Source organism: Electrophorus electricus, chromosome 9 (assembly GCF_013358815.1).
Source record: "Electrophorus electricus isolate fEleEle1 chromosome 9, fEleEle1.pri, whole genome shotgun sequence".
In the NCBI taxonomy this organism is placed as follows: Eukaryota; Metazoa; Chordata; class Actinopteri; order Gymnotiformes; family Gymnotidae; genus Electrophorus; species Electrophorus electricus.
This window is the reverse complement of record NC_049543.1, coordinates 13072030-13087305: the sequence shown is the minus strand read 5'-3', so window position 1 is coordinate 13087305 and position 15276 is coordinate 13072030. Positions and strand designations below refer to the sequence as shown.

The 15276-nt window shown below is 50.0% G+C and overlaps 1 protein-coding gene across 2 annotated transcripts in view; it reads left to right on the top strand.

The window, feature by feature from the left end:
- The first annotated feature begins 678 nt into the window (after positions 1-678).
- The window catches only part of LOC113590910 (zeta-sarcoglycan), a 143972-nt gene continuing 129374 nt past the window's right edge, over positions 679-15276 (top strand). For both annotated transcript variants that reach the window (XM_035529569.1, XM_035529568.1), the window contains exon 1: positions 679-1313. In XM_035529569.1, the coding sequence (XP_035385462.1) occupies positions 1275-1313 (39 nt within the window). In that variant the 5' untranslated portion in view covers positions 679-1274. The remainder of the gene's footprint in view (positions 1314-15276) is intronic.

Below are 15276 nucleotides of genomic sequence, written 5' to 3'. Positions count from 1 at the left end.
CGCGCATAAAAGCGCGTGCCAAGAAATGATTAATTACGAAGTGACTAAACGCAAAAAAAGCGAAAGGAAAGAAGAGCCCTCGGCGCGAGCGCGGCAGTTATAACAATGATCTCTGCTACAACGCCGTGGTTTCTCCGTTTATACCCACAGAGCGAACATTCCAGAATTCTCCCATTTGCTTCGTACCACCGGCCTCCGAAGCAATTAAGCTTGAATGTCGCAATCATTTCTACACATAACATGAACCGAGATTAATCATATTCAGTTTGTAATCGGTTTGTTTGAGCTAGCGCGCGTGCGTGTTTGTACGTATATGAGGGGTCAGCAAGCGCTTGAAATGCAACATACCCACTCACGCGAATTAAAACTTAAATAGCACTGCAGATCCGCGCGCTAACCGAACGGAGTGCTTATATTTCTGCCTCTCCGTGGCTTTAGGACCCCGGAGAATGGCCGGCAGAACAGCTGGCGCGTCCTTAGGGTGCGTGCCACGGGGGCCGTACAGTCACCTGGTGACCGACGACGCCGTCGAAGAGGGACCGCGCGTCCAGAGAAGTCCACGCGCTCAACTCACTTAGCTAGCACTCATCCGCGCGGAGGAGGAAGCGCTCCCCCTTCTTCTCTATCTCTCTCTCCCTCCCTCCCTCCCTCCCTCCCTCCCTCCCAGACCCTCGCGCTCCCAAACACAGAGAGACCGAATTCAGACGGAGATCACTTCAAAGCGAGGCACTGCACCGTGACTCCACGAGCGCCGTGTGGTTCTCCGCGGAGCGCTTTTGGGGTGTTTTTTTTTTTTGGCGGGGCTCGGCACGAGCGGACGTAGACTTTGTCCTCAGAGACGCCACTAAACCGGATTCCACCGGGTGCCGTTCCTCGTCTCGAGCGAACTGAATTTCTTTAAAACTGCCGCATGAGGATGCCTGAGGACCCGACTCACCGGGGCGCAGCAGCTCGGCCCGTCGTTCGCTCCGTATAGGAGGCATCATGGGCGCGCGGTAACGGAATTAGTTTCCCGTCGGAGGGGAGCGCCAGCGGGAGAGACCGAACCGACGCGATTATTAAACACGTTCCGTTCTCGCCGTTTCGCCTGCCGCGTGGGACCTGCCTACAGCTGAGCGGGAGCAGCGATACTGCCCGGCCGTGTTTCCGATCACGCGGGAATCGTGAGTATGAGACAGACGGAACCCGCCGCCGCGGCTCGGAGGACTTGGCTGACTTTCACCGGGGAACGACAAGTCTAGATTACACAACTTTGCTACGACTTTCTTATCTGAATGGAACGGGCGGCATCGCTGGACATCGAGGCGCTGAAGGTACGTCGTCCGGTTTTGTTTTTTTTGTTTTTTTTTCCGGGGGGGGGGTCGGGGAAGGTTTGCGCGGCTCGCGCAGATGGATTCTCTGTTGAGGCTCGCTGCTCGTTACCAGTGCTGCGGTGGAGTGTCGGATTTTGTGCGCGTGGGGTGCATTTCAATAAAGCTGTGTGCAAGTTGCGCCAACCTCGGACCGAGCCTGTTCTCGAGCTGTGACCGATATGGTGCGACGGCTGCCCCGATGAACGGAAAAGCCGCGGAAGACCCGGTTCACGGTTAGCGTGTTCAAAAACCGGTAACGACAGCCGCTGCGTGAGGGTCTGCACATCGGCACGAACCGGTCTGCCTTCCACTCCGGTCCCTCTCTCCACGCGTGCCTTTGTTCGTACACGACTAAGCGGATGGAAAGTTGCATTTTCTTTTAAGTTATTCATCATCGGAGCATTTGGAATCAACGCTCCGTCTTATCTTAATTACCACTTAACTAACCGCGCACAAGACCGCGCGTTTATCTAAAGGAATGTTTGAACTCTAGTTAACCGAGTCCGGATCCTAGGCTGTAATTCTGAACCTGCGGCAGAGACACGGGAGAGAGGGAGACAACGGAATAAACCCGCTCATCGTTGACCGGGGCTCCGTTTAAACGCAGTGATCTCGGCGCTTTCGCTCCCGCTCGCGCACTCTCTCCTTCCCGGTGTTCTGGGCGTCCTTTGATGGCATAATGAATCGTTACAGAGCGCGCGTCCCTCCTCGCAGTCCCAATGCTGTGTGGCATGTGTGAGGTCCGTTGAAGGCGCGCATTTCCTCTGATATCCCGGTTAGTAATGGTCGCAAGAATCGGGCTTTGTTGTGGTGAAGTAGTTTGAAAGATGTTGGGATTCGTTAGACTTGAGTTTAACGTAGATGCATCCTTTATAACACATATGAGGAGAGTGGATTTTAGTCTAAACAATGTGGAGTCTGAAACACAGGCAGTTCTCACTTCTATCCAACGTGTCCCCTTCACGTGTCCATGCACGGGCAGCGTCTCTCTCTAGAGTGCATTAACAGGATGTCCCGTGCTCTTTTCCGGACGAGCTGGCTCCGTCCTCCACCAGCTGGCAAACCGTGATCAATTAGAGAAGCTACATCTGACAGTGCAAAAAAAAAAAGAGGACCAAGAGAAATCTGGACACGCGCTCACAGCGGATGCACCGGCCTCTCTCGTGCTCGGGAAAGATTTATGACTCCTCTTCACAAACTCACGCGCTGCGCGTGCTCTTTACAAGTGAAGGGCTTAATCGACTTTTCCTCGCCACTAAATTACAACTCGCTCGCGATGGCCGGCGTCAGCCGTTTTGCAGATCCGTGCAGTCAGCTGATTAACCATACCCGCTAAACTCAAACCAAACAGACGAAAGTGGATATTTGGTAACATTCCGTCAAATTTATAGGCTAATTAGCGTAGAGAGTTCGAACTTCACAGCCGGATCCGGTTATGGATTTTGTCATTCCCGCTAGTTAATTGCATAGTTAATGCGGGTTAACTGATTAACAGGGTTGAGAAGACTAATCTGGGGGGGGGGACCCTTACAGATTGCTGATTAATTATTAAAATCGGTCTGTAATCCAATGCAAACGATGACCGTAAAGCAACAGTCTGTTTCGGATCCCTGGTTCCGTCCAGTGCCAACACGCCTGCTCTCTCTTCGTAGACTCACGAATAACTTGAGATGTGTAAAAGGTGTCCACATAGCCGTGTCCCTTCCCCAGCAATTCAGCACTGCCGACAAGGTCCAAATGTCATGTTAACGTTGAAAAAAATCCGGTGTTTACGACATCATCGAGCGTCCGCACGGAACACTGTTTTCACGATCGACCAAGTCGCGTGCGTCTATGAAAGCAACAAAATGCCTGAATCGATTAAGATTTAAACTTCACACACGTTTCCAGTCAGAATTTACAATGAAATTTAAGATGTAAGTAAAGGATCAACAACGCAATCTGGGTGAGAACACAACGTCCGGTACACATTTCAAACGCTTAAACAGCCGTTCGAATACCGTTACTGGTTTTTAGTCTGATTACGTAACATGTAGCGGTAACGCATCTTACTTCGTTACAACCCAATCCTGCCCTGGGGCGTGTCTGAGGTACCTGTACCTTTAGGGTTGTGATTTAACCTGGCCTTCACGTGTTCTGAGATATTAGTCCTGTTACGCGGTTGAATACCCGTGGACTGATCAATACCTATTGCGACGACACCGTCGAAGAGCGACGTCTCACCCAGGTAGCGACCATCTGGAAGATGGGCGAGTTCTCCTGATCTCTCACTCCTTTCTTCTCTTTCCTTACTTTGCCTCATACTATAATTTATTCTCTCTCACTCGCTCTCTGTGGTGTCACTGTGAGTTTGTTAATGTGGATTTGGAAAAAACAAACGCCTGGCACCAGATCTTGCACTGTTTTCTCAGCTCTTATGCAGCCCAGTTTGATGAGACGTGGCTGAAGGGGAGGGGCTGAATGGGTGTGGCTAAAGGGGAGGGACAGAAGGGGAGTGGCTAAAGGGTAGGAGTTGAAAGCAAGGAGCTGAATGGGGTGTAGCTGATGGGGTGGTGCTAAAGGGGAGGGGCATATTGAAGCAGGGCAGATTATGAATTTTTATGCCTGATTCGGTTTCCAAACAGTATCTCCTCTCCACACATGACTATGAGCTAAGCACTCCAGCAGAGAAAATCCCCTGATCTGGGAACAGAGCACAGCAAGGGATATTATGGGATAACCACATCACTGGATAACCACATTAGTCACCCACACTGACCCCAGAACAGTGTTAGCATTATGGAATACACAGGCAAAGGCCAGTAAAACTGACAGCATCTTTGGGCTCGGACCAGCAGCTACTGGCCAGGTATCCGCTGCAGAGAGACATGGCCTCTCATACACTGACCTGAGGTCAGTATCATGCAATAAGCCTTATAATAGCTATGCTAGGGTCTGGATTGACGGAGCAGATCCCAGACCTGTGGAGAAGGCAAGCCTTCATCTGGCTTGGCACTAGAGTTGAAGGATTTTTACCAGGCTTACCAGCGTGGAGCGTCGGAGCCAACCCCACCTAAATCAGGCCCCCTCCCGACTCCACCCATTTTACACTTAATTAACTCCACCAGCGAGAAAGGCCACAGCAACTACATCAACCTTCGGAGCGACGGCACCCTGCCCCTGGCTATTAATACACGCTCGTCGGGACGACGAACATCCTGCCTGCGGGTCAGCCCAGTTTTGCCTTCTTCCGGGTCGCTCACACGAGCTGAAAAGGCCTGGGGCGGAAAGTTAGCCGCACTTCTGCGGCTGAACTCGGGATATGGTGTTGTCAGTTGACGCAAGCTTCATTTGGGGCTGCGTTTACACCGCGAGTCAGCGGCCCAGCTCTAATACTGAGTACATTACGATTGTAATCTCCCTAAAAAGCCTTGCTAATTGGTAGCATTGTTCGCAGGAAAAGCGTGGCCATGGTAACCAACTAGGTGGGTTGATTTTAGTGTGTAAGATAAAGATTCAGACGTCCTTGTCTCGGAGCTGACGTCATACCTGTTACGCCATGCTGTGGGAGCCGAGTAGCACAGGAAGTCCTGTAGAGGAGGACTGTTTAACTGTGTTCCTGACTGTGTAGGTGAGACTGTTTAACTGTGTTTAACTCTGTTCCTGACTGTGTGGGTGAAACTGTGTTTAACTCTGTTCCTGACTGTGTGGTTAAGACCGTTTAACTGTGTTCCTGACTGTGTGGGTTAATCCAGCATTGCTTCTTTATTAGTTCTGTGTTTCTGTTTGTGCGACTCAGTTGGCCTGGATGACTGACAGCCAGAACCATACTCAGGGTGTGCTCACATGACTCTGGTGGAGGCATGAATGAAAGAGAGGATGGATGGATGGATGGATGAAGTGCTCACATGGCTCTGGTGGAGGCATGAATGAAAGAGAGGATGGATGGATGGATGGATGGATGGAGAGGAATGACGAGTGTGTGGTGAGGGCCACTTCACTGTCTATTCTCATTACAAGCCAAACAATGCGGGCAGCAGTGCATCTGCCCGTCTGTCCATCTGTCCAGTCTCTTCTGCAGGATGACAGACGGCTGAAGATGACAGACATTTAGATATGAGACAAGACACTGAGAATGACACCATTTCCCCTGTCTCTCTGTTTTACTCTCTCTTTTATACAAATCCTCCCTCCCTCGCTTGCTCACTCTTCTACTTGAGAGAAATAAGCAGGAAACGAAATCATTATCAGTCATTAATCAACAAAAAAACGACCGGTTGTCTCTTAGGAGGTGGCAGCCAGCTATTCTGACTTTTGCCGCGTGCGCACTCATCCCGAGATGCAGGGCGGTGTTTCTTCTGTACCGCGCTCGAGGAACTCCGCGCAGATGCTGTGGATGTTCTCCTACAACGCGTTTCTAATTGATTTATATCTGGGACACTCGGGGAGGAAGTGCAGCTCCGTCTCCACCGCACCCAGATGGCAGCGGGAGCTCAGACTGTCCTCTATGAGCAGCAGGTCTGTCCTCTATGGGTAGCAGGTCTGTAAATCTCTGAGCAGCAGGTCTGTTCTCTATGGGTAGCGGGTCTGTCCTCCCTGGGCAGCAAGTCTGTATTCTATGAGTAGCATGTCTGGCCTCTATGGGTAGCAGGTCTGTAAATCTCTGAGCAGCAGGTCTGTTCTCTATGGGTAGCAAGTCTGTCCTCCCTGGGCAGCAGGCTTATATTCTATGTGCAGCAGGTCTGTCTGATAGGTCCATTGGCCAGGCTGTGCACACTGAGCGCTTTCCGTAGTTCTTCGGTTTTTGATCGTGCTAAATTAAATTGTCAGGTTATAATCTTGATTAATCCAGAATGGCATTGAAGCTCATGTTGTGCTTTTGTAGCTTGCAACATGAGATCTGGTTTTGTATTTTCCTCAGTCCTGATTTGGCTGGCTCTGATAGTTTGGGACAGTACTCAGCTGTCCCGAGGCTCTTTGGAGTTTGTAATATCAGACGTTTTCAGCTTGCCGAGCCTCAGGACCCGCTGCTTTACGGGACTCCTTTCTACGTTCAGCTCCTGGCAGGGCGGAGTGAGTGGCCATTAAATTTGATTTGATCCCAAACAGTAAAGGATGCAGTTGTGATTCAGCATCGCAGGCATCGTGTGAGGAGTTCCTCTGTGTTCTGGGTCGTGTTGTGTCTGAGGTCCCTGCAGCTCATCGCTGTAAAGAGCTGCTGGATTAATCGCGGTTTTAAAGAGCTTAAGATAAAGTCTAACTGGTACCTAAACGAGATGGACTTCTTAATGTCAGAGAGCTGGTCTTGCTTAGTCATTAAGATACTTCACCGCCAGGACTTCCTGTGTATACGTGTACTTGGGCGCGCTCTCTCTCTCTCTCTCTCTCTCTCTCTCTCTCTTCCTCTCTCATTCATCCTTGCATTCTCTTGCTCTCTCTTTTGTTCTCAACCAAGCACACTCTTCCTTTCTCTCTCTTTCTCTTTCTAGACTGTTTACACATGTCAGGATTAAGGCTGGAGCTGAGTAACCATATCATGTTGCATCATACTCTCAGACACGCCCCTGTCCATAAACCACTATAATGAGCTGGAAAGAAAGACCCTCTCTCAGTCTGCTCCTGGGCCCAGATACACACTCCAGCAAGCTGTGTGTGTGTGTGTGTGTGCGTGTGCGTGTGTGTCCATGCGATCATGTGTAAACACACAAACATACACAAGTGCACATACATATGCAGTGTACATACATGCAGTGTACATACACACACACACACACACTGTACAAACACGAACACACGTTGTGAACATGTATACACACCCGTGCGCGCGCACACACACACACACACACACACACACACACTCACTCTGCTCATACATTTTCTCATTTTTTGCAGGTCTGTGTGGTGCTGACATATCAGTGTAATCCAAGTACAGCACTTCTGTTTGTTCAAACACATATACATACAAATCCAGCACACAGTACAGCGATGCCACAGTCTCACCAACGTCTGCGCAGCTTGCCAGTAACCATGGCAACGTAATTATAACATATAGTGACACTGCTGGCAAATTAACTCAGGCTGTATAACAGTGTTGGGGTCTTCATTAACACTTTTCATAGCCGATACATTTTCCAGGCCTCGGAGTTCCTCGGATAATCAAACCTTTCCGTTTTCACGCTTTTCTGATCGCAGTCGTGATGGTCATGGCCGTTGGCGCCATGCTCGTGCGCGCGCGCGTGCATGTGTGTGTGTGTGAGAGATGTTTCATGCCCGCTGTGTCCTGGATGTTTCTGCTTCACGAGCCTCTCAGATGTGCCCAGTTTTTTTTTAGACGTCTGTGTTTCTGAGCGTTTTTTTCTCTCTCTCTCTTTCTCTCTCTCTCACTTCTTTGATGTGTCCTTTGATCTGCTCGTGGAGGCCTCCTGCTTCTCGCTTGCGTACCCCCTCGCCCGCCCGCCCCGAGGTTTCTCCCTCTGACACTAGAACGCCTCTGTCTGGCATTATTAAGAAATACCATTAGGCTTTAGAGGGTATGCAAAAAAAGAAAAGGGGAAAAAAAAACATCCGGTGATGTTTCGCGTCCTTTTATAGGCGAGTCGTGGGGGGTCTTGTGTTGGACGGATATAAACAAACAAACAACCGAAGGAAAATGGAGTTGCTTCTGGAGATATCGGTCGTAGTGACGGCTCCAGTTACCCTTAGCAGAGTGCAGCTTGGGGATGGCGGCGGGGCGGAGCTTCTCCCGCGCTGGGCGGCGTTTGTCTTCTACGTCCGTCAGCCTGTCACCTACTGAACACAGAGAGGAGGGTTTTACAGGAGGTGCCTTGCCTGGTTTTGTGGAGTATGTACTAGTATAAGGACACTGAGGGGCAGCTACGGAGGGGCAGCTACGGAGGGGCAGCTACGGAGGGGCAAGCACGGAGGGGCAGCTACGGAGGGACGAGAAAGTAGACTGGCAGGTGGGCAGAGTTAAAAAGAAAATGCATGAAAAAGGCCAGCGCAGACCCCAGCGCAGACCCCAGCGCAGGGGAGTGTCCAGGGTGACTGGGACATTCTGGTGACTTGTTTTTGCAGGTCACGGGAGACTGATTCAACACAAACCTCTTTTCCACTGTAGAGCCAAACGCTTCCCAAGTCCGTGTCAGACTGTTCCGGACTTCTAAGACCAGTTACGCTTCCTTTTTCCACAAGTGTTCTGGAGATCAGGGACAGGAAGTGTTTACGGCGGTAACAGGTTCTCTAAACAACGCTGATCACGGTCTAACGATAATTTGGGAAGTTTGGTCTGTTTTTAGTGTTGCTTTTATATTATGACCTATTCAAACCCCAAATGCTAGTGACCAGAGAGAAGAAATCAACTATAATCTCTCTCTCTCTCTCTCTCTCTCTCTCAGTTCAGTTCGATTCAGTTTTCATTTCCATAAGCTTTATTGGAGTGACCGTATTCATTTACAGTTTTGCCAAAGCAGTATTACAATAAAACAGCACGAATGAACCACTGCAATACTAAGGAAATGAAACTTGACTGTAATTGAATAATAATTAACCTGGAAGAGCTGTAATGAGAGAATGTTTGTTTGAAATCCAGAGGTGAAAAGAAATGAAACAGGGCAATACTCAACCCCCCCCACTCACACACACGCTCACTCTCACACACTCACACACTCTCACTCTCACTCACTCACACACTCTCACTCTCACTCACTCACACTCACTCTCACACACACACACACTCTCACTCACACACACTCTCACTCTCACACACACACACACACACTCTCACACACACACACACACACACACACTCTCACACACACACACGCACACTCTCACACACGCACACACACACACACAGTGCTGCAGTGTTGAGGTTCATAATCAGGTTCTCTCTTGCCAAAGAGAATCTGGCAGCATGGTCAGACCTGCTGGTCTCAACACTGCCTTTTCCCTGGCTGTTACAGATCAGTGACCAGGAGCCCCACACACACACACACACACACACACACACAGAGGGAGGGGGCAGAGCGTGTACACACTTACACACATTCCCAGTACATAAATAGCCCTGTAGACACTTTAACAGCGAGTTTTAATAGAAAAGCTTTTTTCATTTGTAACAATGTTTACTTCTCCATTTTGTGTGTGTGTGCGCGTGTGTGTGTATAAGACACACATTCTGTTGCCCAAAGTTTCCCCGGTGCTCTGATCACTCTGATGTATCACCCTGCTGTAAACAGAGGCCCGTGTCTCTGTCTCCTGTGCTCAGGACCACATCCGTGTGTTGCACTGTAGCCGTCCAAGAATGCCTCCCCTCTCTGTGTCTCTCTCTGTGTCTCTCTCTCACTCTCATTATGAAAGCCATCCAGAGTAAAGCTTGATGTGTGGGGGCACCTGGGGGCACCTGGGAGCGCCCCCCCCCCCCTCCACCACTCATGTGCTGTGGGAGTTCAGTGGTTCAGGTGTGTGACACGCTGCCTCAGGTGTCTTCTTTCATCCTCCCCTGCCAGGTGTGTTTGTTTGGCCTTTCCTGACACGCTTGGAGCGACGCACTGCGAGATACAGGAAGTGACACGTGTCAGGCCCCACCCTCTGCAAACCTTGACTGACACCTTGTTTTTAGCGGGGCATCCCGCTCTTTAAAGTCCTTCCTTTCATCCTCTCTCTCCCTCTGTTTCTCTTTTTTTTCTTCTCTCTCTCGTTCACTCTCCTTTTCTGTCAGAGTATATAAATAATAAATATATTCATATATATGAAATAATAGAAAGGTGTAAAATTATAGTACATTTAAATATTTATGTGTAATATTCAAATAACTTTTTTTCTTCTTCAACACCCCCAACATTCCTCAGCTAAAGGGACAAAACCCTTCCATTACAGAACCACACACACACCCACCCATACATACATACACACACACCCACACACGTACACACACACACACACACACACACACACACACACACATGCATGCACTCGCATGCACACATACAAGCACATACGTACACATACATGCACTCGCACACACGTACAAAAACATACGCATGCACACGTACAAACACATATACACACACACATACATGCACACGCACACACACACACACACAAACATGCGTGCACACATACACAAACATATGCACACACATGCATAAAACACATGCACATACACATGCGTACATACACGCGCACACACACATACATGCGCGCGCGCACACACACACATACATGCGCACACGCACACAGGCACAAACATGCACACACACACATGCGCGCACACACTCACGCACACCTATACATACATGCGCATGCGCGCGCGCACACACACACACACAAGCTCCTGCTGTGTTCCTTTCATGTCTACAGTGTAATTTCTGTTCAGCACACTCAGAAGTAATCAGTTCTCCTGTACACACCAGCCTGCTGCCTCTCCCCCTCCTGCCTCCACAACAACGGCAAGTTCACTTAGCACAGTTGGCGTGCACACAGTGAATGAGTCTGTGCCTCTCTGTGTATCACTCATCTACACTCTTCTTCCTCAGGCATTTGCGCCTGATGAGCCGCATGACAGAGTTGTGTTCAGCAGTGTTCAGCTACGTTCGGCTGTCTTTGGTTGTGTTCGGTTGGGTTCAGCTACGTTGGGCTGTGTTCAGTTGTGTTCGCCTGGGTTCAGCAGTGTTCAACTGTGTTTGGTTATGTTCCACTGTGCTTGGTTGTGCTCAGCTGCGTTCAGCTGTGTTTGGTTGTGCTCGGCTGCGTTCAGCTGTGTTTGGTTGTGTTTGGCTGTGTTTGGTTATGTTCGGCTGTGCTCGGTTGTTCCTAGGTTATGTTTGGTTGTGCTCGGCTGTGTTCAACTGTGCTCAGCTGTGCTCGGCTGTTCCTAGTTTGTTTGGTTGTGTCCAGTTGTATTCGCCTGTTTTCAGTTGTGTTCGGCTACGTTCAGCTGTGTTTGGTTATGTTTGGCTGTGTTCAGCTGTCTTTGGTTATGTTCGGTTGTGATCAGCTGTGTTCGGCTGCGTTCGGCTGCGTTCGGCTGCGTTCGGCTGCGTTCGGCTGCGTTCGGCTGTGTTTGGCTGTGTTTGGCTGTGTTTGGCTGTGTTCGGCTGCGTTCGGCTGTGTTCGGCTGCGTTCGGCTGGACACAGAGAATAAGGGAGGGAAAGGAGGGCACAGAAAAGAGCAGGAAGCCTCTTGGGTGTGTGCTCCCGCCTGCTCATTGGCTGTTCAGAACAGCACTGATTGGTCCTTCTTCTGTAGCCGTTCACAGGAACTGAAAGGTTCCTCCTCTTCCAGGTTGATAACTCAACTGCCATCTCTGACACTGACATAAATTTAAGATCTTACATGGTTATACTCATCGAAGATGTAATGAACCCCCCCCCCACACACACACACACCAACACCCATTACTCGAGGCTGGGATTAATCCCACTATAGCAGACATGTGCACGTGCGACCAGTCAGCAGAATCGTTGCCCCTGTACGACTGAGAGGCAGACAGGCAAATCCTGATGGGCTGCTTTGATCTGTGGAACACGGAAGTAATCTAGATTTGTGTGTTTATATAGAGAGGGAGAGTTACTCTGTGTGTGTGTGTGTGTTGGAGAAAGCTCAATGGGAGGAGGGTTGGGTGCATTACTGTATTAACATGGCAGGACCCTTAATTCCTGCAGCACTGTTTGTCCTCTCATTTCCATATTTTTGAATATGTAAATATATGGGTGCATAATTAATTGTGCCACTATTGCATTGTTTAATCTCCTGGAGTAATATTGGATGATGGATGGAGTGTGGTGTGTCAACCTCTGAGCCCACTCCAAACACTCTGGAACATACACTCTCTCCATTCCTCCCTCTCTCCCTCTCTCTCCCTCCTTCCTTCCTTTTCTCTCTCTCTGTCTCTCTCTCTCCCTATCCCCCTCTCTGTCTCTCTCTCTCTCTCTGTCCGCATGTCAGTGGGATGTTAGGGAGTGCTAATCCCTTCCTCTACACATCTCCCGTTTCTCCGTTTCTCTGCGTTTCTTTCTTTCTGGTCATCCCTTTTCCTCCTTGTTTCTGTGCGTCACCGCCTCACACACCCCAGACAGAGTGTCTGCCAACACGCCGCGCTTTGCTCCGCTGCGAAAACGCTCTCACTAATTACCCAGCATCCTCGCCGGGTGGAAAACTAAAAGTTGTCCGATGGATGCGGGTCACGGGAGCGCCGTGTGGAAGGGGTCGAGGAGTCCCTGCAACCTGGCTGCCCCAACGCCGTCCCACACACTCATTAGACATGTGAGCCACGACCTCGAGTTCTTGGCAAAGAACTGCTCTATTTCAAACTTGGTGCCGTGTTATAGGTTAGAGTTTCTTTCCAGGCATGCGTCTCACACAAAGGCCAAGATAACAACCCTGAGAAGGGTAGGAATGTCTTTATTTAAAGAAAAACTTGCCCTTTTTTTTTCTTCAGAGGAACAAAAGCAAACTGGGGTTGGAGGTTATTTACTGGGTTCAGGTTCAGACATTTGTGCATAAATAATGAGGTACATGTCTGTGCTGTGTGTACACGTCTGGACTTTCTGCACTCAGTCTTCATCGTAGTTTATCTGTTTCTGCCATCCGGACAGATGCCCCAGGCCGTTCTGCCCGTTCTAGACGGCCCGTGCCTCCACTCTAGGACAGTGCTGGGGTCGTCCAGAGTAACAGGCTCGTTCCTCTGTCTGGGTTCTCTTCTCTTTCTCCAGGACGTGGGGACACGGCACATTCATGGTTTAGGAAGAACTGCTGAGGGTTCTAAAGAGAAGGAAACACGTCCTCCTTTCATAGACTTAACTCAGTTTACGCGCTCTCCCATCCTCCTCCCTTCTCTGTGCGTGTGTGTGTGTGTGTGTGTGTGTGTGTGTGAATGGTCACAGTCTATTATTAAAATTAGATTCCAGCTTTATTACATTTCGAGCTCAAGAGTTTTCCTTCCCACACGGAAAGAATTCCGAGTCGTCAGCCCTCTTTCACCGTGGCGTCTCCTCGGTGCATCCCTGGAGTGGGCCGTGGGCGTGATACACACGGGGGAAACGTCTCGCAGGCATTCGTCCTGAAATGTGCCCGATTAGGATCAGTGCAGGACCATTTAGTGCTGCAATAACCCAGATCAGTAGTGAAGCATTCCAGATTAGGATTGAAAACGGAGCAGGCCGGCGGCTGCTTCTCTGAACGTTCTGTTTGGCTTGGCCTCTTATCGGGGAAACTGGACCTGCTGCCCTCGGAGACTGGTTTGACTGGTTGGTAAACATTGCTCACGGCGTGCAGGTGTGTAGTGGAGTTCCCTTCCCAGAGTCTCTGAATAGTGAAGGTGTAATGAATTTGTGTATACCTCTACAGCAGTGCTTAGGGGAGACTCTCTCTCTCTCACACACACACACACACACACACACACACACTTTTCATAACACTGGGAGAAACTGCAGGGGAAGGAGACTTTTGTTATGAAGCGCTCCTGAACTCGCAGGCAATGCTCAGCCAACTACAACCTTCCACCTCCACCCGAAACTCCTCCACACGCTTGGCCAAATGAGATTTTCCCTGCAGAATTGCAGCAAATTCAATTGCGCAAACCTCTTTTTCCACCCGCTTGGGAGCCCCGGTCTCCCCCAGACTCTCTAACATGTCAGAGTGGATACACTTGAAGATGACGAGCTAGCTCGCACTCTCTCTTTCCCTCTCACACTTCTGTGTCTCTCTTCTTACTGTCTGTCTTTCTCTGATCTCATGGCCCCCCATCTCAATCAGCGCCTGTCTGTCGCTCTCTCTCTGTCGCTCTCTCTCTCTGGTGAGTCATAAGTGTACCTCCATATGTTGTGCGTGCACGCGTGTGCTCCACTCCACGCTTGCCTGCTGGTGGTGCTCTCGTCGGGCCTTCCGTTGGATCCCGGGGGGACGCGCTCGCCCTTCCGCGTGCCCGTTACTCCGGGCCGGCCGCGTCCGGACGCCGTGCTGACGGCGTCGCTACTGCCGTAACACTGCAGACTTCGTCTCAGCTTTTATCGCCGATTTCCGTCACTCACTCTCAGACGTCCTCGGACGTTGTCAGAAGGGAGTTTTCTATGTGGGGCTTTACTGTGACTCAGAGGTCAGCGGGCTGTTACAGGCCAAGGACCAAGCCGCGGGGACGTGACGTTGTGTTCCTAACACGCATATTATCATTATTATAAGGCCATTAGATGATGAGGCATCTCCTCACTGCTCAGATCAAAGTGATTGCAAATGAAACAAGAATCCTGAATACAGTTATTATTGTGTCTTTATCCTATGATCACAGCCGTTCCACTCTCAGACGTTCCTCTCTCTCCCTCCTCTCTCTCTCTCTCTCTCTCTCTCTCTCTCTCTCTCTCTCTCTCTCTCTCTCTGCCCGCTGTGTGTGTCTCTGGAACACACACCATGCCACCCTCTTTGTGAATGATGTCATGCTTCATGTTAAATGGGAAACCTCCCAAACACTCGAGCCCAGCAGCCCAAGAAAGAGCCCCACCCAGGCCACAAGCCCCGCCCCCTCGGCCGAAGTCTTATCACGTTCGTGTGAAGAATTGTCCCATGTAAGTGGGCATCGGTTTCCATGGTTGCTGACTGACTGGGGGAGTGGCTAAAGGGTCTAAGAGGCAGAGATTGGCCTTTATTGAAATAATAGTGGATCACTGAAAACTTTCAGCCTTTCGGATGTGGGCAGTAAGGCTAGATGACATGCGCTAGGCTTGCGCTCTCTCTCTCGCTCTTTCTCCGTCTCTCCCACTCTCTTTCTCACTCCATCTCTGGGTGTGAGTGTATGACTCATACCTTCGTTTGTATTCATGTTTTTGTTTTTGTTCATTTAGAAAATGTGTGTATGTGTGTACGTGCGCATATGTTGGCTGTGTTAGGCTGTCCGTGTGTTTAAATAAGTCCTGGACGTGGCTCTACGGATACAGATACGCGACCCTGTCA